At 39.4% G+C, this 25,588-nt stretch overlaps 1 protein-coding gene across 1 annotated transcript in view; it reads left to right on the top strand.

The window, feature by feature from the left end:
• Positions 1-290: 290 nt before the first annotated feature.
• CACNG3 (calcium voltage-gated channel auxiliary subunit gamma 3) overlaps positions 291-25,588 on the top strand; it is a 57,363-nt gene continuing 32,065 nt past the window's right edge. The window contains exon 1 of the mRNA XM_075830513.1: positions 291-2,121. Coding sequence (XP_075686628.1) covers positions 1,911-2,121 — 211 coding nt within the window. The 5' untranslated portion in view covers positions 291-1,910. The remainder of the gene's footprint in view (positions 2,122-25,588) is intronic.

The following is a 25,588-nucleotide window of genomic DNA, read 5'->3' as shown; positions in this document are numbered from 1 at the left end:
CACCCCCTTCAAGGGTGATTTTAGTCCATTTAATTAGACTAGAGTGAATTTAAACAGTTGCCCTTTAAATGAATAGACCATAACAGATCATGGATTGCAATGATATTACACACATGATGCGGGAACATATACATAGCTTTGTTTTTCATATTTTGAGGGATAATGGTTGCTATTTGGCCATCACTTTTATATAGTGACATAGAGAGCAGCCGGCTGAAGATGCGCTGACAGAATGCATAGCCATGCTTTACAAATGACATTTCCAGTCCTCACAGCAGCACAGCTCTGGAATGAGATGAGGGCAATTATAAACTGGACGGGTGTATGCAGCTCCTCTGATGATCAGCTTCCCAATCAGAACATGGACCCTGTCCCTTTAAAAACGTGCCTTCTCCAGGGTCTCATTCTCTCTGCATCAGTAGACTTCAGTTTTTGCATAATGAAAGTCTGAGTGGCGTTGTAGGGGAGAGGACACCAGATCTGGAGAATAGCTGTGTAATACTAAGTATTAGAGGGAGAGAGAAGGGGGGGGGGGGTAAAGAGAGACAGGGTCAGGAGATGTGAGGCTGAGGGATAGAGAGAGGCTGAATGGAAGGGCAGAGAAGAGGAAAGGAATGAGTAAATGCAGAGATTGGAGCAGAGGAAAGGAAGGAGACACTATCTGATACAGAAGAAGAAGACTGAGGAACAGCACAACACAACAAGAGTCTATGAGCAAGTGGAAGGAGGACAATCTAAAGCCAGAAAAGAGCTTCTAAAGACCAGAAGAGCTGCTAGAGGTAGGTGCCACTTGTCATCTTCTGAATGTAGACTTTTAGGACAGAAACCTCTCAGACCCTACTTAGGTTTACAGTCCAAAGAGACTTCCCAGGGTAGCAGAAGCTGAAATGAGAAGAACATCCATAAACTTTGTTTTTTGGAAGAGAATGAGCATTGGAATCCATCCTAGGTGGGCACATCTAGGACCAGGTTGTGTTATGTCTGCATAGAAACCCCAAACCTGTATCCACATCTAGACACAAGAAGGAAGCCTTAATTTCTCTCTCAGAAAATGGGGTGCAGAATTTGGAAATATGGTCTCACTGAATCCCAGTAGACGAATTGCCATAAGGTTTAGTAGGTGATGCTATAGTTGTCCAAATACCTGACTCAGATATCTTCAGCCGGAGGTGGAAGCTGCTCATCCAAGACAATACACATGCCAGGAGATGACATAGAAACCAAGAACAACCTGTTTAGCATCAGTTTGGAACTTACTATAAAGGTTTGGTGTTAGGGATTGACATCATGCATCGACATTTCTCGCGTCATTTGGGTTTGCACAAGGACAAGATAGACATAACATTTGTGCAGTGACTGAATGAAGAGTGAGTAAGGAACTTCCCCATCAGCAGCATAAAACCCGGCGATGAGCTTCCCCTTCAGCATCACCATCACAGGAGCAGATCACTGAGCCCGGCTATGAGTTGTCCCTTCAGCACCACAGAGCCGGCCCATGAGCTGTTCCTTCAGCACCTTGAAGCGGATCACTGAACCCAACCATGAGCTGTCCCTTCAGCACCACAGAGCCTGGATATGAACAGTCCCTTCAGCACCACAGTCCATGTACCTGTCACACTGAAGAAGGAACAATCTTTGCAGTTGGAAATGTGGCATCTACTTATTAGGAAACTTCAAGCTCTTTTGATCTGAATTCAAGGAGAAAATACAACATTAAAACGTATTCCGTCTACTACCCAGACAAGGGTCGTACAAGGAGCAAACATTGACTTTCTCAAGGTCATTGAACTTGTTTGGGGACCCCCCAACTCCTGTCAAAAGTTCTCCATTCTGGATTATTCTAAAATACAATCTTAGCTCACTTCATCCAGGTTCCTCTCAAGATAGGAGCCCAACTACCATGACCAAGAATGAGGATGTGTGACAGAGGTGTTCAGATGCTAATTACCACCGTGGGGGCCTTTGCAGCTTTTAGTCTGATGACCATAGCAGTGGGCACGGATTATTGGCTGTATTCTAGAGGGGTCTGTAAGGCTAAATCCACCAATGACAATGAAACCAGCAAGAAGAACGAAGAGGTGATGACTCACTCTGGATTATGGAGAACCTGCTGCCTTGAAGGTATCTAACCATCGTAGTAGACACATTATGACCTTTGAACCATGGGCTTATGTGTCATTGCATTATTGTGTATTATGTATGTTGTGTCATGTTAACGTATAGCTCCATATATCAAGACTGAGGTCTTCATGGTCCTAATGGTTCCACCACAGCTGGTCAGAAACAGGTTCACAGAATATAAATGTTTAATTTCATATGATTTGTGTTTGTAGAATATAAAAATTTACTAAGGAACATGTTACCCCGTTAAACCAATTATAAATATAACCCTTTGGTTGCTAGCGAGGTCTCGTGGTCTTGAAGACCATGGTTGACTTTAACCTTAGGGAGGGAGTAATAGAAGATTCGATAGGCGTATGTTCTCCTTGGCATTATAAAAACTGAGCTCTGCACTCTATCTGCTCAGCGGACTACAAGTCTCAGCAGTGAATCCCAATAATTTTACTATACCTTTAAAATCCCTTATAATTCCATCATGCCTATGGATAGAGTGTGTGCCTTGGCGTACTCCTACTCTTCAACTTCAACCAGGACTTTGCTTCCCTCATTACCCTGCACCAGTCCTCCTACCCAGCTCCCAGGCTTGGATCTCAAGTATCAGTTTGACAATAATTCAGTTCTGTTTCTATGTTGATTTTTTTATTTTTTTTTCTCAATGTGGGATATTTGCTAATATTAGCATCTGTGTGGGAGATACCTAACCGAGAATTGCTATGGAGTTCTGTTCAGCTGAAAGGGTTAACCAGTTCACAGCCAGCGTCCAGATAAACCGTGGAGAGTGACGCCGGCTGATAATACATCAATTATCATTAAAAGAAATAAAAAAAAAAAAAATCAGGGTTTTTATTTTTGCATTTTTTTCTGGTTTGGACTAAAATTTTTATCTGTCCATCCAGATGTCTCAGGGAAAGTTATATGATGCATGGACTACAGTTCCTATCATCACATCCAGTAAAAGTTATATGATCTCACTAGTAGCTGCAGTTTAATAATCTTTTTTTTTTTTTTTTACTAACACATTATAGATCAAAAACATAAAATTAAAGGGGCAATGGGACATGAATTGGGAATAAATAAGTCACCACGATGGGTCATTAGTAGTCCAAGAGCTGCGAGGCTTCCCAATGTTTTTACTTGGGTCCGGGAAGGGTTAAGAAGACAATAAAACTCCTTGCGTTGCCTAAGTCACAGATTCCCCCTGTATTTAATCTTCTTTTCATTGCGCAGATTAATCAAGCTTTCTCCAATCTCTCATGTTTTGACTTCCACATCCGTTCACCTTCTTTATTCGAAATCAGATAAAATGGAGCTCCAGTCACCCCACTGCAATGCTCCACCACTATTATAAATGTTTAATACCCGGGCCTTTAATTCAATTCTAAGGAGGCAACGCTGCACTTGAAGGTCACCCCATATTTGAAGGAATCAAAAAGTGTAAATTTAAAGGAAATCTCCAGCCGAGAGATAATGTCAGTCCGGCCGGTTGTCCCCTTCCCCCTCTACCAGGCCCTAGCAATATAAAATAAAAACACCTAATAGTGCATGGACCAGCCATGAGGACCGGCGGCCATCTTTCCCTGTAAAATGCAGGGTAGGGTAAGCATTGGCTGTACATATCAATACACACCGCCGGCCCTTCTGCTCTATGGTAAGGCCACAGGATCTCCATAGAAGCATGACTATCTGGCATTGGCACCCGCTGGTGGTGGCACCTGATGATTCAGGAGCTGCTTATCTTTCAAAAACGATAACTTTTTGGGTAATGTGAATATAATATTGTATGAAATTATTACCCAGCAGGGCGGACTACCCACTTGGGTATTAGGGAAGTGCCTAAGGGACCATGACCAGACCCACAACTCCTTAGTCAATTACAACAATGCCAAATGCAAGAGATAAGGGCTCCTTCATTTTTTTTTTACCCAAAGCGTATATAGGCTGTAGTGGTTGATGAGAGGCCCCTGACCTTTGATGCCCAAGGGCCCAGATCAATCTTAGTCGGCCCATGGATCTTGACCCCAGTTGGACTCTATCACAAACATAGACAATTTAGGGTCAATTTCAAAGGAGTCCTACTAGGCTAGACAGGATTTTGGAGTATAGGGGAAAAAAAGGGCACTCAACTGATATAATAGGGGGGTGATTTGAACCCCCAGACCAGTGCTGAAGGGCAACAGTGCTGATACGGAGCCGCCGATCTTCTGTATCAGTATATAGTAACAGAAATGTAAATTGTAAGTAATGGTGTTATGCAATGTGTATGAAGAGCAATGATGTCATCTTTTGCAGACACTACATGACAATCTGCCCCCTAGAGTAGATGCCAGGGGTATTACAAGTCACCCTAGTATTTCATGCCTTAGATCAGAGTACTTAGCCTGCAACCTCTTGTTCTTACTTGGTTATGGAGCTCCTCTGTGGCTGTATAATGTACAGAAGATGGACAGGCGCGTGATTCAGTGCATGATACTGTGTCAAATATGCATTTCAAGACTGATCGACTGCCAGCTGGGTACAGCCCTATGGGGGCTTATATTTAGAACTGGAAACTAATGTAGATTTTACTCTATGTCATCGTGTTTTTAATTATAGAGCTTCCACATATTGTCCTAAAAGTCATAAAGTTTTCCAACACACATTGGTACCTTTACCTTGCCAACCCAAAACCAATGTAAGATCACCGGCAGAATTCTCTGGTGCCCACAAATACAGTGTCGTAAAGATATTTACATCCCATTCAAAGGGTTGTCTGCTAGATACCATCTTTTTTATTTAAAGGTATCCCCAGCGATCAGCTGTAATCTGTAGGGTAACCCAATTGCAAGTGTTAAATTATCCTGCAGCGCCACCACAGGGGAAATAAAGTATTACATAGTTCCCATTGAAATCAATAAGCTGTGCATATACTGCACAGACGTGTTGGGTCCTCCAGAGTGGGAGACGCTCTTTGTAGCTCTTCTCTGTTCTAGGTAATAAATGAGAGTCCTGAATAGGGGACCCCTATATTAACCCAGAATTGACTAATGGGGTATTCGACGATGGGTTATTTAAACCCGACCAAAGTGACCGCATAACTCGTTTTCAGATCTGGCTTCAATCTAATGAACAAAGTTACCCAACACCCAAATCATCCTAAGGAAAAGTAAATGACCCCTAAACTTTATAACTATTCCAATACATTTAGCAGCAATTAATGAAAAGAAATATGATCTAAAATTTTCTGTGATTGTGGCATAGTAGAAAAATTTTGTGGTGCCCCTTCACTCTCAGTTTCCGTAGTAGGTGCAGTATATATTTAAAAATTGCCAATAATGCAATTTCCTAATATAATAGTTACATAATATTTTATTACTACTCAGTGATGCTAACAACAGGGGAAGTGCTGTTACAATGTCTTGTTAAACACAGGGGGAAGGGTTAATGCACTGCATGTGCAGTAAACTCTGTTGACATGCTGTGTACAAACCGTGTAAGTAGAGAAGTCATCCAAAAAAATCCATCCTCAAATCTATCCTCTACGTCGGAGGCTCCATTAGGGGTCTCCATCGCAGATTCCATCATATTTACCAGACACAATAGGGCTCTTTTGATGAAAAACAGATCACAAGATATCCTGCTGATCTGTGGGAGAACTTGTCAGCAAGTGTTCAATTTCCCTACAGCGCCGCCGCAGGTGAAATAAAGTATTACACAATTCTCATTGAAATCAATGTGTAATGCACGGATATATCTGGTCCTCCAGAGTGAGAAACGCTCTTTGGAGACACTCTTAAATCACACTAATAGATGAAGATCTTGAACATCCTCCATTATTTTCAGACTAAATGGACCAAATAACAGAAATAATATTAGACGTAGATATTAGACGCAAAATAAAACATTTTTACAAGGGCAATTTACTTGTTAAAAAATATTATATTGTGTTATGAATTTATTTTTGCTCCTTTGTCTGAAATATTCCTAAACAAGAAAAACAAGACCCCCTAAAGGTAAACAAGGAGAATGTGCCCGCTGCTGCTGAGCAGATAAATACATATTAACACTGAAAAATGACAAATACAATTGATGGTTGTGACACATGAATTATATGGCAGAGCTCAGCTGAAAAGCGAGACGTGCCGAAAAAGCCTAAGTTCTGACATCTGAGAGTGATGTTTACTTACAGAAAACTATTCTGAGATGACGCCAAATTATTCAGTCACTTAAAGTGGTTGTCCGCTTTTGTTCTTCTCCACTCACATCCAAAGCTAAATTCATAGTTCTGTTGGATCCCTGTTAACAGATAGCAGTGCAATGTAGAAGCTCAGATGACAGTTACACAGTTAGAGCTAAGCTGTAAGGTTACATGTCTGACAAAGAGGTGGAGCCAAACTGCTGTCTGTTTCCTACGGCAACCTGCAGAATTTTGAAATCAACCAAGAAATCAAGAAAATGACAGGGAATAACTCGAAATCTCTACAAAAACAGTAAGGCAAAGTATTTGCCAAATGAGTTCCCATTTTATGAAGATTCAAATAGTGAAACCTGTAAAATGAGTTACGCAGGTTTTTTCATAATTTTTTTATTATTATTATTTTAAATTCACTGTGATCTACTCATTGGGCTCCACTGAGCCTCAGGAATGGTGCCTACAAGGGCAACACTATTGGCTTACATCCAGTGCCTCAATAGACAGGGTATATATACATAGAACCTAAATACCTTTACCCCGGGAATACTGCAAATGAAGCCAGAGGTACTGAAATCTGTGTAGAGCAGACTATAAAGTGTGAGCACATACAGAAAAGTATCAGACAGTGCAGGGACACACTCTATTGACAAGGGGATTGATAACATCCATTTATAAATTTTTTCATACATTTCCAGGAGGAATAACAGAGGGACAGCGCAACACAGAGTTCTAAGAAAATATGCTCTGGAATTGATATTTCATAGACAATACTTCAGTATTTACTAAAACCGACTGGTGAGGAGAGCTCTTTATAGTAGTAACAGTTCTACTTTGTACCTTCTCAGATGCCCTGTCTTTGCCATTCTCCTATACAGTAACTGGAAAGAATCATAGAATCACTGAGCGCTTCCTCCTGCACTGAATATCTAAACTAGGGCACCCTGCACACGCTGCAGATTTTGTTCCATTGATCTAAATGGAGTTGTTTCTGCAGAAAGCACAAAATCTGCAACAAAATCTGCAGATTGTGAAGGGGGCCTAGGGCTGGATTCACACATAACGTATTTGTTTCATGTTTTAGTGAAGATTTTTGAGCCAAGGCCAGCAGTGGTTTCAGGAGGAGGGACTATAGGTTCTTCCTTTATATTTCCCATTCCTTTTGAAATCCCTTTGGGCTTTGGTTTAAAAATACCTAATTGAAATCTGCATCAAAATCTGCAACAAATACGTGATGTGTGAATCCAGTCTTATTGCACATGTTCACACTTTTTGACCCTTCGTCAACATCCACCAGAAAGAGAGGTGGCACTGAAGTGCCAGAAAACATTTTCCCAGGGTGGCTTTACACGGTCGAATTCTGGCCGGAAAAACGAGCGCCGATCGGCGATGCAGCACATCGATCAGCGCTCGTACGCTCCATTCACAAGGTGTTAAAGGGGTTATGTGGGACCAAAAATTATTATCAGTGTAGTCCCTGCAGTATGTGATACACTCGCTAATATACATTCCGCTCCTCCGTCGTGCTGATTCTGAGATTTTAATAGATTTTTATAGCACTGCCGGGGGACCGGATGTCTAGTTGCACAGTCTTCTGTGATGATGATGATGATACAACTCTTCGTCATGTGACCGATCCCGCTGTACTCTATGTGCAAGCAGCATCAGTAGTACAGCAATTACATATATTACAGCAGGGCCGGTCACATGACAAAGAGTCGTATCATCATCACAGAAGACTGTGCAACTAGACTTCCGATCCCCCGGTAGCGCTAGCTAAGAGGAGGACCCTGCCCTATTAAGATTGAAAAACCCTAATAAGAAGAAGGAGCTGCCCGTACCAGAAAGTGTAAAAATAATAACAAAAAAATAAGTAAATGGATGGACTAAGAAATTAAAGGGATTCTCTGCTTTGGACAATCCCTATTAATTAGACAATCAGCTGATGACAGGCTATCCTGCTGTTGGGACCCCCCAGTGATCAGCTGTAAGGAAAACCTAGCAGCAAGTGTTCAATTCCCCTGCAGTGCCTCCACAGGGGAAAGAAAGTATTACACAGTTCCTTTATAAATCAATGGGCTGTTCATGTAATGCATGGACGTGCTGGGTCCTGCAGACCAAGAGACACTGTTTGTAGCTGTCTCTGCTCTGGTAATAGATGAGCATCCTGCAAGGAGGGACCCCTTTCTATTAACTCAGAATTCCCAAATAGGGTCTCTGAAAATGTTTTTAAGTCATACAAGTCGCTGCAATTTTTCGGAATTTATGACCCTGAGGACGTCTATGTAAATTATTAGATGATTAATTAGGAGCTGGTGCTTAGAGATATAGAAACAGATAAATGTAAACACGAGTCATTATATTTGCATATTGTACGAGCTAAATTAATCTTGTACGGCGATATATTACAGGCCGGTAATAAGTTATTATGTGATATCCGCATTATATATGCAGCATGGGGAGTGCTCCCTGACTCGGCAAAGAGAAATAAACGACACAGCTATTAAATATGACAAATAATGAATGTCTCTCTGGGACATGGTCACGCTATGGCGCTATACGTTATTTGCTGGTTTCCCCTGCCATCTTGGTGCTGAATATCGAACGTGGAGTTTTTATGTGATACCTTCATGTGTCTAATCATATACAACCTCTTTATTATGAGACCCCCGGCAAACAGCTGATTTTGTCTGCTTTGGCTGTTCATTTCCCCTGCAGTGGCCACTAAAGGGGAAATATAGTATTACAGGCAGCCATTCAGATGAATGGTCATCCATCTAATACATAGACTGATGGGTCCATCAGAATGAACCAATCCCTCTATGATGCCAATATGTCCATAGGGGAGGAGGGGCTGCCCCAGCCATGTTATTGTGGGTATTGGTAGAGTGAAGCAGCAACCTGTAGATTTTGCACAGCTGCATTGTGTTGGGAGTTGTGTTTTTGCGTTCCTCATGGGTGGAGCTTAACATATGGGGCATGGCTTTGTCTCAGCTGCTTTCTGCTTGCTTGAAACCATTATTGTGAAAAAACATCTGGTGAATTTTTATTACAGTGCATGTTTAATGTCCTTGGTGATATTTGTGCAGGGCATGAGATACAAACATGAGACATACGAAATGTGTGAGCAGCAAGTATGATTTGTGTGCTGCACATGTGCAATGTGTGTGTTGCGCTTGTCCGTTGTGTGTGCAACATGTGTATGTGTGGTAGGTGTTACTGATAGAAGGGGGGCCCACAAACAGTTCTCGCACAGTTGCCCTTTGATGCCAGTGTTCCTCCTTGCAAATGGTCTAATAGGGGTTGTCCTAATAGAACAATTAATGGGAGAATCTACCTCAGCCCTGAAGTAGTTAAAAACATGGCTGCTTCTGAAAGCAAAATCATGGCAAAAGAGCAGCAAAATCACATACATTAATACAGCAAGGTGTGAATATGGCCTAATACGTCACTGCTGAGCATTTGCTACAGTTGTATCCAGTTTAGACAAGCTAAACACCTGGACTTCCAGCTGATACATTTTACCTACACTGATACATTGTAACAAAGTATCAGGACAGGAGAGATTTGTGACGCTGCTGATTTGTTTAGCTCAGAGAGGATTATCTAGACTGGATAGAACGGTAACAAATGCTCAGCTGTGAAAAATATTAGGGTCGATTCAAAGAGTGTCATCAAATCGCCGAAGAAAGATTTAATTTTTACGCGAGATTGCGGTAAGACCGTGACACTTTTACGCAATTTCGCAGTAATGTCGGCAATAGGCAGCGTTTTGACGGCACTGTGTAATTCGATCCTTACATCTGTACAAGTTTTCAGCCCTTTAAATGTAAACAAGAATGTTCCCATTCAGTGACTGCAAACAGAGATCAGAAACACAAAGTATATTAGAAAGTTGTAGAACTTTCCATTCTATGATTAACCTTCATTTTACATAAAACCGTAGGACCCCTAAACACTAAGATTTTTCATGATTATCGCCAGTATATAATGCTGCGACTGGGTTTATAATATATGGGGGGGGGGCTCCTGGAATATTTTCTATTTCTTTGCTCGTTTCTTTATATGTCGTCCTGTCCTCGTGTTCAGGGAAGCAGGACAAATCCACCGTTGCTGGGTCCGATCTATGTCTTGACAGCTGGGTTATTACACTGCACTAATCCCAGTGAAGTCTCTTTTCATCTGCACAGTCGTGGAGATTAATACAAATCTTGTTTGAGGTGTATTTGTTGCTGTGTTGCGGTATATTATGCAGCATAATACAGACGGCTTCTGGTGCTGGATAATGGCTAGCCCCCCCCCCCCCCCCCCCTATAAGTCAGGTTATAGGTCTGCTGACAGATGTGGAGGTAAAGGTCCAGCGCTGACAGTGACCGGCTTCTGTTCCCACTTCTTATGTAAATTACCACAGTTAATCTACATGCAAAGTCTGGAGAAGCTGTCGTCACAGCGCGCACAGCAGAGCTGGTGATAAGTTCTTCCAATCCATAACCCAAGCAGAAAGCTAAATATAAAAACAGACTTCAAGGGGTCTCCACTTTTTTACAATCCCTTGAAAATAAGCTGATCACAGGGTGTCTAGCTGCTGAGATCTCCGGCGATCAGCTGTAATCTGCGAGGGAACACAGCAGTTAAATTCTCCTGCAGTGCCTCCACAGGGGAAAATAAGTATTACATGGTGCCCATTGAAATCATTGGGTTGTCTATGTAATGCAAGGACATGCTGGGTCCTCCAGAGCAAGAGACGCTCTTTGTAGCCACCCTCTGCTTCGGATAATTGATGGAGGTTCAGAATGAGAGCCCCTCTGTATTACTTCAGAATTCCCTAATAGGGTATTTGAAAATGGGTTTTCTAAACCAGACAAACCTTTTATAGAGCAATCCACCCCCCCCCCCCCATAATAAAATATCAATGTCAGGTAAAGTCTTTTATTTTGCTTCTCTTAAATGTGTAACTGTGTAACAGATGCTGAGGGACAACCATTAATTGCTGCTATGATAGATAGATAGATAGATAGATAGATAGATAGATAGATAGATAGATAGATAGATAGATAGATAGATAGATAGATAGATAGATAGATAGATAGATAGATAGATAGATAGATAGATAGATATGAGATAGATAGATAGATAGATAGATAGATAGATAGATAGATAGATAGATAGATAGATAGATAGATAGATAGATAGATATGAGATAGATAGATATGAGATAGATAGATAGATATGTAAGTCAAAGGGGCCATTCAGACATTCCGTGTTTTTCACGCAGCGTGTGTCCGCTGCGTGAAACTCACTGCATGTCCTATACTTTAGCGTTTTTTGCGCATCACTCACCCAGTGAAGTCAATGGGTGCGTGAAAATCACACGCAGCACACGGACGCACTTCCATGTGTGTCGCGCGTGATTCGCGCAACAGTTGTTCAAGAAGTGAAGGGAAAAATAAAAGCACCTCCTTCATTTAATTTTCTAAACCTCAAAACCGCGTGTCATAAGGATGCCATATGCGCGAAAATCACGCAGCCACGCAGCAAACACTGATGACACACAGAACTGCAACGCGCAAAAACGCAGCGTTTTTTGTGCGCGCAAAAAGCACACGTTCGTGTAAATAAGGCCTTATAAAAAAAGTTTAAAGGGGAACGCTAATTATAATCGGAGCCTTTAATTGTAATTATTCCCTAGGGAGTTTTCCAGTCTCTCTTAAGGGAACACTCTGGTTTAAAATTATGTCATGCCTAGTGCAGGCCCTGAAGGGGCGGGGCATGACACAGGGATTTTCTCTTTAGTGTTCTAAGAGTCATGCACCGCCCCCTCATGTGCTGCTCTAGACAGAATACAGTGTATCAGTTTTGCAAAACTGCCCTGTAATGGTGGATATATACGCTGTACCGCAATTGCTGTGGGGCCTGTTGCATGTGAACTGTTCCCCTGCTTGCAGTGAAACTTTCATAGTAGCTACCTGCAGCTTCCACTAGGGGGAGCTTACTGCGTACAGATTTATACAGCTCCCAATGAGCTCAACACTAGCTGTATAAATCCATGCAGTGAGCTCCCCCTAGTGGTGGCTTCATGCAACCGGAATTTTATATTTTATCAGTTCAGAAAACGTTCCCCAATACAGATATATTATGAATTTAATTAATACATTGTTTTAACTAAATGTGGAATAGTGGACAATAACTTTCAGAATTGACTGCTAAATATACTGAACCTTTATTATGGTTAATGTCCACCATTCCGTATTTAGGTAAAACATTCTGAACTGATTAATTTCATGATATATCTGTATAGGGGAACTCTGTTTTTATGAATAGATAAATTATATAATTCTGGAAATTTACAGCCACCACTAGGGGGAGCTCACTGTACATGAATTTATACAGCTTGTATATTTTACATGACAGAGGGGGATACTAGTGATCCTTATAATTGTGGAAGAGGGGAGGATGGTCTGTACTGTACTACTACACACCACAATGTAATTCTCTGGGATCTGCTTATTTTACAGCATCTCTGCAGGAAAAAATGTGATTTTCATCTTTATGCTCAACAAGAACCATACACTAAAATTGTCTTTTGCATTTTTAATCAAAGACATGTCATGTTCGCTTGACTTAAAATGGAAATAAAAGGAGAACGGAAGCCTCGCTGCACATCAACAATGTGTGGGGGATGAATATGGAATTTGGTAAATCTAAACTCCTGAAAAGCTGCGTTAGATATACAGCGGCTGGGTATGTTAATATCTCGCAGAGATGTGTTGCTGACTGAGTAATAAGAAGAAGTATGTATAGGAAGATCACTTAAATCTGGCCATTAACATATTCCAATTATTATTATTTTTAATCAGAGAAGGATTATATAAAAAAAGGTTAGGTGTCCCAGAAATAAACAAAGGGCTTATCCCATCTGGACAAGCCCTTTCCAATTTACAGTACAGAGATAATAAGCACAGTGATGTCACAGAACAGGTATAATAAGCACAGTGATGTTACAGTATAGGATAATAAGCACAGTGATGTCACAGAACAGGGATAATAAACACAGTGATGTCACAGAACAGGTATAATAAACACAGTGATGTCACAGAACAGGGATAATAAGCAAAGTGATCTTACAGTACAGGATAATAAGCACAGTGATGTCATAGAACAGGGATAATAAATACAGTGATGTCACAGTACAGGATAATAAGCACAGTGATGTCATAGAACAGGGATAATAAATACAGTGATGTCACAGTACAGGGATAATAAACACAGTGATGTTACAGTACAGGGATAATAAACACAGTGATGTCACAGTACAGGGATAATAAACACTGTGATGTCACAGTACAGGGATAATAAACACAGTGATGTCACAGTACAGGGATAATAAACACAGTGATGCCACAGAACAGGGATAATAAACACAGTGATGTCACAGTACAGGGATAATAAACACAGTGATGTCATAGAACAGGGATAATAAACACAGTGATGTCACAGTACAGGGATAATAAACACAGTGATGTCACAGAACAGGGATAATAAACACAGTGATGTCACAGAACAGGGATAATAAACAGTGATGTCACAGTACAGGGATAATAAACACAGTGATGTCACAGAGCAAGGATAATAAACACAGTGATGTCACAGAATAGGGATAATAAACACAGTGATGTCACAGTACAGGGATAATAAACACAGTGATGTCACAGTACAGGATAATAAACACTGTGATGTCAGAGCACAGGGATAATAAATACTGTGTTGTCACAGTACTGTAGCAGTGATGTCAGAGAATAGGGGTAATAAACACAGTAATAAAGCTAAGATAATGCACACAGTGATAGCACAGATAATAAACACTGGTATTTGATTTTGTGGTAGAGTGACCATTGGGCCCAGATGCGACTGCTACCTCTGTACGCTGTACAGTTATACCCCTGTTACATACACTGAAGCGGTCACAGGAAGTTCTATAATTCCCTGCTACACAGAAATGTTTAGATCCCCCCTACTAAAGCATAAGAATATAGCAGAAGAAATTATGGAGCCTCAGGATATAAAAAAAATCAAGAAATGAGAAAATGTGTGGGAATGAAAATTATTTTAATGAAAGGGAGACATTGTGCAACCCACAGAGATAGACTTTAAAGGGGTTAGCTTTGATTTACGCAAAGAAATGCTGCAATACCAGACACAGCCTATAGACAAAAGTGGCGCTGTTTTTTTTACAATGACCTGTCATTGATTGTTAATAAAATTCAATCATTTTGGTGCCATATACATGATAATTAGCATTTACAATCATCGTTTGTAGACGTATGATGCTAAGTAAGGTTGTAAGAACGATGTCCTGGACTCAGGGCAGGGGGTATAAACTATCAAATGGCTGCACATTCTAATTGACTTTTTGTTGACAGCAGCATATCTTCTCTCTAAATATGAGTCATTACATGGATTATTTTCTGTTGAACTTCACATACGTTTATACCAATCTATTGTCACTTCTGGTCTGTATACCTGCTGTCACCTTCTGTCTGCCGTCTTTTCTGTAATCAATAGCTCTGGTAAATGATGCCTTGTGGAGTCATCATATAGGGAAATGTGCCCCGATCACATCTATCAGAAGATATAGTTATATAGATCATTCCAAATTTTCAGCAGGATGCGACACAGCCACAGATGCAGGTCTAAGGCACAGGAAAGGCGGCAAACTGTGCCAGGTACAGCAGCATGCATGTCACAGGCTTTTCACAAACTTCAGCCCACAAAAGGGAGGGGCCCGAGATGATTGAATGGCAATATCCTTACATGAGTCTTACATTACCTTCCCTACATTCACACATGGCAAATACCTATCAACAGTCCCAACATAGAAGGAATAGTTCCATTCACAATTATGTAATATCAGCAAAAATGTGGTGAACAAGGCCTGAGGGACACAATGATCACACACAGGACGGCTTTTCCAGCTGCTATATCTGCTATGCTGGTAGTTTCCCCTAAACATTTGAATGTAAAATGGTTGGGCATTTAAAGGGTAACTAAACCTTCAAAAAACTTCTGACATGTCATAGTGACATGTCATAAGTCTTGATTGGTGGGGGTCCGAGCAGTGAGACCCCCACCGATCGCTAAAACAAAGTGGCAGAAGTGCTCGGGTGAGCGATGAGCTGCAACGTTTCTGATCAGTTTTTCTAGGAAAAACGATGTAACGGTGTATGGACTCGAAAAAAAAGTCTATGAGCCCGTACACAAATTGCTTGGCTTTCCGAGGATAGCTGATCAGTAACAAAGCGCTTCTGCTGCTTCGTTTTAGCGATCGGTGGAGGACTCAGTGGTCGGACTCCCACCAATCAAAACTTGTCACTATGACATCAGAAGTTTTTTGAAAGTTTAGTTACCCTTTAAGCCTAGGAGCGACCCCCAAACTGGACAGAAACGCCCATTTTATGCAAAACTACATCTTCTTAGCCTATTTTGTGGTTCGGTTCTTGGGACAGTTCTGCAAAAACGGACTGTTGGCAGGTTTGCCTTACGGACTGTCATATTAGGCCATAATATTTGGTTATGTCTGGCCAGCAGAAGTTGTACTAGGATAAGATGTCTTCTATGGGGAGTCTGATGTATGTAAGCGGTGGTGTTCCACGTCGTTACTCAGGCTGGACAATCCTTTCATATTGTTTTACATACAGTATGATCTATAATTCATAAACCACCTCACCGAAAATAGGCCAAAGCTGAGAATCGCTTCCCAATACATGGTTCCTACTAGTGCAAAGTCGTGTAATAACCTGATAACGCGTCACATTAAACCCCTGTACAACAACCACCCCAGTAATGTCAAACTGCTCGTTATAGGTGCCAGGCCGGGCACACAGCCAGAGCGTTCCTGTAAATAATTAAATAACTAATCTAATTGGCATCTTTACACTCCAACCATATGTTGAAGGGAGGACGAGCGAGGCTCCGGCAGGAAAAGGCTGTGTAGTACTGGTGATATGTGAGAGACTTTCATGTCTGATCAAAAGATGCAGAAAGCTGGAATCCTTGTAAACAGACACGTGCCGTGTCCAACCCGTATAGTCCAGAGCTAAAGGATCACTTTCTAAATTGATGTCAATTATTTTCATGTGTGAAGAAGCATCTCTATCAAACGAACATCTCATATATAGAGGCAAGTGTGTCAATACCAAAGGGACAGCTCCTTAGAGGCCCATGGAGATGGAATGGCAAATTAAAAATGATTTAAAAATAGGATATAAATAGAAAGCGCTACACATAAAGTATCGATGGGCTGAATAATAATAACATGAGCATTTATTTGCAAAAAATAGGCAACGCGTTTCAACGCAGAACCTGCGTATTCTTCATGGAGATGGAAAACATGAACTCAATCAAGTTGGCCCCATCACTTTCATCATGGGTGGTGTGGACTCAAGTTACAGGCCTCCTGAGTGTGAAAAAGAATATGACAACACTTCTCAATTTCTGTACTGGGCAGCTCAGTGTTATCATAGGAACACTGACTTCATAACTAACACCAACAGAGATCTGGTTAGTTGCTATAAGAACAGAGATAGATAGATAGATAGATAGATAGATAGATAGATAGATAGATAGATAGATAGATAGATAGATAGATAGATAGATAGATAGATAGATAGATAGATAGATAGATAGATAGATAGATAGATAGATAGATAGATAGATAGATAGATAGATAGATGATAGATAGATAGATAGAATGGTCAAGGTAATCCTGCAATTTTATTGCAAGTGGACAAATTTGGTTATGTTTTTTTTTGGGGGGGGGGGGTTATCTCCCTCTGATGGATTTGACCCATCCATGTACTATGTGGTCGTCCATTGATTTGAATAGCCATCATGTAATACTAAATTTCCCCTGCAGCAACAGGTTTTCATGGCCGTCTGCACCTAAGGATCCTTACAATATCAGCAATAATTAATCCGTTGGGATCTGACCCCCAACACTACTACCGATCAGCTGAATGAAGGGGCCACTGTCACATCCCCTTCAATGTTTTGCAATTCCCACTATATCATTTAAAGTGACTGCAAAGTTTCAGACATAGGGGACAGCTGAATTCTCCCTAAGAAAGACACATTTCCAGGGGATATTGTATGCTGGCTGGGAGGCTACGGGTTAAGATGTAGAAAGAAATATTAGGAAATTATAGCTGGTATTTTTAATCTCTGCCACGATGCCACCCAGAACCCATGCAAAAGAACAATCCTCTAAACCCATGCTGACACCGGACTAATACTCCCATTAGCTGAGCGCACATATCAGTGTTCTGCAGACAGGTTTTAGGAAATTGGTTTATTTGAAAGTAATTAAGAGATTGTGTTTATCTGATTAGTGACGGCTGGTAATTGTGTAACCAGCATGCGGGGAATAGAACCGCCCAGGAGAGACCCACATGCCAGATACAGATTTATGAAGAAAGCGACGTAGTCTCCCACGTACCCGCAAACATCCGCACCTGCCTCATATATGTAACTAAGAAAACCAATCTATCTATCTATCTATCTATCTATCTATCTATCTATCTATCTATCTATCTATCTATCTATCCCATATCTATCTCATATCTATACATGTATGAGTGTGTAGGTATATGTATGAGCGTGTAGGTATATGTATGCGTGTGTTGGTATATGTATGAGGAGTAGATATATGTATGAGCGTGCAAGTGTGTGTATGAGTGTGTAGGTATATATATGAATGTGTAGGTGTATGTATGAGTGTGTAGGTATATCTATGAGTGTGTAGGTATATGTATGAGCGTGTAGGTATACGTGTGAATGCGTAGGTATATGTATGGGTTTGTAAGTGTGTGCATGAGTTTATAGGTATATGTATGAGTTTGTAAGTGTGTGTATGAGTTTGTAGGTATATGTATGAGTGTGTAGGTGTATGTATGAGTGTGTAGGTATATGTATGAGTGTGTTGGTATATGTATGAGTGTGTAGGTATATGTATGAGAGTGTAGGTGTATGTATGAGTATGGTAGGTATATGTATGAGTGTGTAGGTATATGTATGAGTGTGTAGGTACTTGTATGAGTGTATAGGTATATATATGAGTGAGGTAGGTATATATGAGTGTGTAGGTATATGTATGAGCGTGTAGGTATATGTATGAGTGTGTTGGTATATGTATGAGTGTGTAGATATATGTATGAGTGTGTAGGTGTATGTATGAGTGTGTAGGTGTATGTATGAGTGTGTAGGTATATGTACGAGTGTGTAGGTATATGTATTAGCATGTAGGTATATGTATGAGTGTGTAGGTATATGTATGAACGTGTAGGTATATGTGTCAGTGTGTAGGTATATGTATGGGTTTGTAAGTGTGTGCATGAGTTTGTAAGTATTTGTATGAGTTTGTAAATATGTGTATGAGTTTGTAGGTATATGTATGAGTGTGTAGATATATGTATGAGTGTGTAAGTGTGTGTATGAGTGTGTTGGTATATGTATGAGCGTGTAGGTGTACGTATGAGTGTGTAGGTATATATATGAGTGTGTAGGTATATGTATAAGTGTGTAGGTATATGTATGAGTGTGTTGGTATATATATGAGTGTATAGGTATATCTATGAGTGTGTTGGTATATGTTTGAGTGTGTAGGTATATGTATGAGTGTGTAGGTGTATGTATGAGTGTATAGGTGTATAGATATGAATGTGTAGGTATATGTATGAGTGTGTTGGTATATGTATGAGTGTGTTGGTATATGTATGAGTGTGTAGGTATATGTATGAGCGTGTAGGTATATGTATGAGTGTGTTGGTTTATCTATGAGTGAGTAGATATATGTATGAGTGTGTAAGTGTGTGTATGAGTATGTAGGTGTATGTATGAGTGTGTAGGTGTATGTATGAGTGTGTAGATATATCTATAAGTGTGTAGGTATATGTATGAGCGTATAGGTATATGTATGAGTGTGTAGGTATATGTATGAGCGTGTAAATATACGTGTGAATGTGTAGGTATATGTATGGGTTTGTAAGTGTGTGCATGAGTTTGTAGGTATATGTATGAGTTTGTAAGTGTATGTATGAGTTTGTAGGTATATGTATGAGTGTGTAAGTGTGTGTATGAGTATGGTAGGTATATGTATGAGTGTGTAGGTATATGTATGAGTGTGTAGGTACTTGTATGAGTGTATAGGTATATATATGAGTGAGGTAGGTATATATGAGTGTGTAGGTATATGTATGAGCGTGTAGGTATATGTATGAGTGTGTTGGTATATGTATGAGTGTGTAGATATATGTATGAGTGTGTAGGTGTATGTATGAGTGTGTAGGTGTATGTATGAGTGTGTAGGTATATGTACGAGTGTGTAGGTATATGTATTAGCATGTAGGTATATGTATGAGTGTGTAGGTATATGTATGAACGTGTAGGTATATGTGTCAGTGTGTAGGTATATGTATGGGTTTGTAAGTGTGTGCATGAGTTTGTAAGTATTTGTATGAGTTTGTAAATATGTGTATGAGTTTGTAGGTATATGTATGAGTGTGTAGATATATGTATGAGTGTGTAAGTGTGTGTATGAGTGTGTTGGTATATGTATGAGCGTGTAGGTGTACGTATGAGTGTGTAGGTATATATATGAGTGTGTAGGTATATGTATAAGTGTGTAGGTATATGTATGAGTGTGTTGGTATATATATGAGTGTATAGGTATATCTATGAGTGTGTTGGTATATGTTTGAGTGTGTAGGTATATGTATGAGTGTGTAGGTGTATGTATGAGTGTATAGGTGTATAGATATGAATGTGTAGGTATATGTATGAGTGTGTTGGTATATGTATGAGTGTGTTGGTATATGTATGAGTGTGTAGGTATATGTATGAGCGTGTAGGTATATGTATGAGTGTGTTGGTTTATCTATGAGTGAGTAGATATATGTATGAGTGTGTAAGTGTGTGTATGAGTATGTAGGTGTATGTATGAGTGTGTAGGTGTATGTATGAGTGTGTAAGTATATCTATAAGTGTGTAGGTATATGTATGAGCGTATAGGTATATGTATGAGTGTGTAGGTATATGTATGAGCGTGTAAATATACGTGTGAATGTGTAGGTATATGTATGGGTTTGTAAGTGTGTGCATGAGTTTGTAGGTATATGTATGAGTTTGTAAGTGTATGTATGAGTTTGTAGGTATATGTATGAGTGTGTAAGTGTGTGTATGAGTGTGTTGGTATATGTATGAATGTGTAGGTGTACGTATGAGTGTGTAGGTATATATATGAGTGCGTAGGTATATGTATGAGTGTGTTGATATATGTATGAGTGTGTAGGTATATGTATGAGAGTGTAGGTGTATGTATGAGTGTGTAGGTATATGTATGAGTGTGTAGGTGTATGTATGAGTGTGTAGGTATATGTATGAGTGTGGTAGGTGTATATATATGAGTGTGTAGGTATATATATGAGTGTGTAGGTATATGTATGAGTGTGTTGGTATATGTATGAGTGTGTAGATATATGTATGAGTGTGTAGGTGTATGTATGAGTGTGTAGTTATATGTACGAGTGTGTAGGTATATGTACGAGTGTGTAGGTATATGTATTAGCATGTAGGTATATGTATGAGTGTGTAGGTATATGTATGAGCGTGTAGGTATATGTGTGAGTGTGTAGGTATATGTATGGGTTTGTAAGTGTGTGCATGAGTTTGTAGGTATATGTATGATTTTGTAAATGTGTGTATGAGTTTGTAGGTATATGTATGAGTGTGTAGATATATGTATGAGTGTGTATGAGTGTGTTGGTATATGTATGAGTGTGTAGGTGTACGTATGAGTGTGTAGGTATATATATGAGTGTGTACTTATATGTATGAGTGTGTTGGTATATGTATGAGTGTGTAGGTATATGTATGAGTGTGTTGGTATATATATGAGTGTATAGGTATATCTATGAGTGTGCTGGTATATGTATGAGTGTGTAGGTATATGTATGAGTGTGTATGTGTGAGTGTGTAGGTATATGTATGAGTGTGTAGGTATATGTATGAGTACGTAGGTATATGTATGAGTGTGTAGGTATATATATATGAGTGTGTAGGTATATGTATGAGTGTGTAGGTATATGTATGAGTGTTTAGGTATATGTATGAGCATGTGGGTATATGTATGAGTGTGTTGGTATATGTATGAGTGTGTAGATATATGTATGAGTGTGTAAGTGTGTGTATGAGTGTGTAGGTATATGTATGAGTATGTAGATGTATGTATTAGTGTGTAGGTATATGTATGAGTGTGTAGGTATATGTATGAGTTTGTAAGTGTGTATGAGTTTGTAGGTACATGTATGAGTGTGTAGATATATGTATGACTGTGTAAGTGTGTGTATGAGTGTGTTGGTATATGTATGAGTGTGTAGGTGTATGTATGAGTCTGCAGGTATATATATGAATGTGTAGGTATATGTATGAGTGTGTAGGTATATGTATGAGTGTGTTGGTATATATATATATATATATATATATATATGAGTGTATAGATATATCTATGAGTGTGCTGGTATATGTATGAGTGTGTAGGTATATGTATGAGTGTGTAGGTATATGTGTGAGCGTGTAGGTATATGTATGAGTGTGTAGGTATATGTATGAGTGTGTAGGTATATGTATGAGCATGTAGGTATATGTATGAGTGTGTAGGTATATGTATGAGCGTGTGGGTATATATGTGAGTGTGTAGGTATATGTATGGGTTTGTAAGTGTTTGCATGAGTTTGTAGGTATATGTATGCGTTTGTAAGTGTGTGTATGAGTTTATAGGTACATGTATGAGTGTGCATATATAGTTATAAGTGTCTAAGTTTGTGTATGAGTGTGTTGGTATATGTATGAGTATGTAGGTGTATGTATGAGTCTGTAGGTATATATATGAATGTGTACGTATATGTATATGTATGAGTGTGTTGGTATATGTATGAGTGTGTTGGTATATGTATGAGTGTGTAGGTATATGTATGAGTGTGTAGGTATATATTTGAGCGTGTAAGTGTGTATGAGTTTGTAAGTGTGTATGAGTGTGTGTCTGTATATAAATATATATATATATATATATATATATATATATATATATATATATATTTATTCTGTGTGCATGTGTGTATATATATGATTCTCGTGTACATATGATACTGTAAGGGCATATTCACACATTAAATTTTTGTGGCAATAATTTAAAGGCTGTTTTTGCTGTGCTTTTGTGTAAATAGTGGCAAAACTGTGACGTGTAGAGTGTATAGTGTGTATATAGTGGTATTATATGTGCGTAGACTGTATAGCAGTATTTTGTGTGTAGTGTATGTTACAATATTATAGGTGTATGCAGTATATAGCAGTATTATATGTGAGTATAGTATACAGCAGTATAATAGGTGCGTAGTGAATATAATGGTATTATATGTGTACAGTATATAGCCGTATTTTTTATACAAAAAATACGTAGTGGTATTATGTGTGTACAATATATAGCGGTGCTATGTGTGTGTAGAGTATAAAGTGATTATATTAATTTTATTTACAGCATATGTTGGGCTTTATATGTACAATATATGGCAACATTCTATATATATATATATATATATATATATATATATACACACACACACACACACACACACAGTACGTGGGGGTATTATTTATATGTACAGTATTATTAATGTGTCCTGTATATGGTGGTATTATATATGTATATATTTTACAGACGTATTTATGTATAAAGTAAATGGTAGCATTACTTATACGTACAGGTGTTATTTATGTGAACAGTATATGGTGCCATTATTTGTGTGGAAGGTATGTAATATGGGAGGGGGCGCAAAAACAATTCTGCTGCACAGGGTGCCCTCTAGCCTAAGGCCGGCCCTTGCCAGGATCATGGCTGACCCTTTTTTCTGTGAGGCTGGGTTCACACGACCTATTTTCAGGCGTAAACGAGGCATATTATGCCTCGATTTACGGCTGAAAATACGGCTCCAATACGTCGGCAAACATCTGCCCATTCATTTGAATGGGTTTGCCGACGTACTGTGCCGACGACCTGTAATTTACGCGTCGTCGTTTGACAGCTGTCAAAAGACGACACGTAAAATTACAGCCTCGTCAAAAGAAGTGCAGGACACTTCTTTGGACGTTTTTGGAGCTGTTTTCTCATAGACTCCAATGAAAACAGCTCCAAAAACGGACGTAAAAAACGCTACGAAAACGGCGCGAAAAACGCATCGAAAAATGCGAGTTGCTCAAAAAACGTCTGAAAATCAGAGCCTGTTTTCCCTTGAAAACAGCTCTGTATTTTCAGACGTTTTTGGTCACTACGTGTGCACATACCCTTATAGGAATACCTGCGGCCCTTGCTCACTATCACATGCAGCATCTTTTATTTTAGGAAGATGAGGATATTTGTAGAACATTTCCCCTATATCTGACAGCAAAGGCTTCTATACCCCCACCCTAGTTTTCTGCTCATAGAGGCGTGTTATTGTGGGTGATAAATGGCACTATAGGATGCCAACAAGTGACCCGCAGAGCATTAAATGTGGCCCCCAGAGGCGCCAGGTCTAATGAGGGAGGACATTGTACTGCCACTCGTCGCAACCACTGACAGCACAATTCCTTCCATCTCTGGATTTCCATTTTTGTGGTTTCCTCCCTCCCTGCGCCTCCTCTGTTCATCTTCTTGTTTTCCAGCATTGCATTTTTTCTGCCATATTAACCTCGGCCTGGTTCTGCCTGATCGCTGCTCCTGCAAAGCTTCCCGGGTTCACTTGTGATGTGAAATTTCCCAACTCAACAACTCAAATTCACCATATAGACGAAAAAAAGCTCTATCTATCTATCTATCTATCTATCTATCTATCTATCTATCTATCTATCTATCTATCTATCTATCTATCTATCTATCTCATATCTATCTATCTATCTATCTATCTATCTATCTATCTATCTATCTATCTATCTATCTATCTATCTATCTATCTATCTATCTATCTCATATCTATCTATCTATCTATCTATCTATCTATCTATCTATCTATCTATCTATCTATCTCATATCTATCTATCTATCTATCTATCTATCTATCTATCTATCTATCTATCTATCTATCTATCTATCTATCTATCTATCTATCTATCTATCTATCTATCTATCTGTCTATCTGTCTATCTATCTATCTATCTCATATCTATCTATCTTTATTTTAGGCCTCATGCACACGACCGTAGCCATGTGCACGACCATGATTTGCGGCTCGGACGGTTGCGGAGTGACACCCGTGAGCCGCCCGCATCTATCTATCTATCTATCTATCTATCTATCTATCTATCTATCTATCTATCTATCTATCTATCTATCTATCTATCATCTATCTATCTATCTATCTATCTATCTATCTATCTATCTATCTATCTATCTATCTATCTATCTATCTATCTATCTATATATATAACTATCTATCTATCTATCTATCTATCTATCTATCTATCTATCTATCTATCTATCTATCTATCTATCTATCTATCTATCTATCTCTCTCTCTCTCTCTCTCTCTCTCTCTCTCTCTCTCTCTCTATCTATCTATCTATCTATCTATCTATCTATCTATCTATCTATCTATCTATCTATCTATCTATCTCTCTCCAGACAGAGTTATATAATTGCACCCCCAACAGGGGGAGTTCAGTAGCTTATAGCATACTGTGTTAATATTACGTTCAATGTGTAACGGTATGCATTAGGCTCCTAAGCTCCCCCTATTTGGTGGCCGAATTTTTAAGTATGCGGGGGATTTGGAGATCTGTCTAAAGAATTCTGGACCTAAGGGGTTTAATAGTGCATTCACTTTAAAGAGACATTTAATACGACAGGTCTGAAGGTGTATTCACACTCGGCATTTTGTTGCAGAAAACCAGTTGCATTCATCCTAATGGGGTTGTTTTTGCAGCAGGGTCAAATCTCTAGACCAGGTTCATTAAGTGAGGCAGGAGCAGTAGCTCTTATGTCATGGGGTGAACACCATATTAAAGACCCTATGATTTTTCCATAGAATTTTGTGGGTCTCTTTGTTCACTTAGTATTCACCAAATGCAGTAAAATATTCCTCCTCTTCATGCTTCTTGTGCTCTTTAATTTAATATTTATTGGACTACTAATTAAAATGCAACGTTATATAATGAAATGCAATAACTAATTCTTAATGGCGCGGGATGTGATGTTGTGCGGATCTATCTGACAGAATT

Source organism: Rhinoderma darwinii, chromosome 6, assembly GCF_050947455.1.
Source record: "Rhinoderma darwinii isolate aRhiDar2 chromosome 6, aRhiDar2.hap1, whole genome shotgun sequence".
Lineage (NCBI taxonomy): Eukaryota > Metazoa > Chordata > Amphibia > Anura > Rhinodermatidae > Rhinoderma > Rhinoderma darwinii.
Note: the sequence above shows the minus strand (reverse complement) of the source record. Positions and strands in the feature narration are given on the sequence as shown.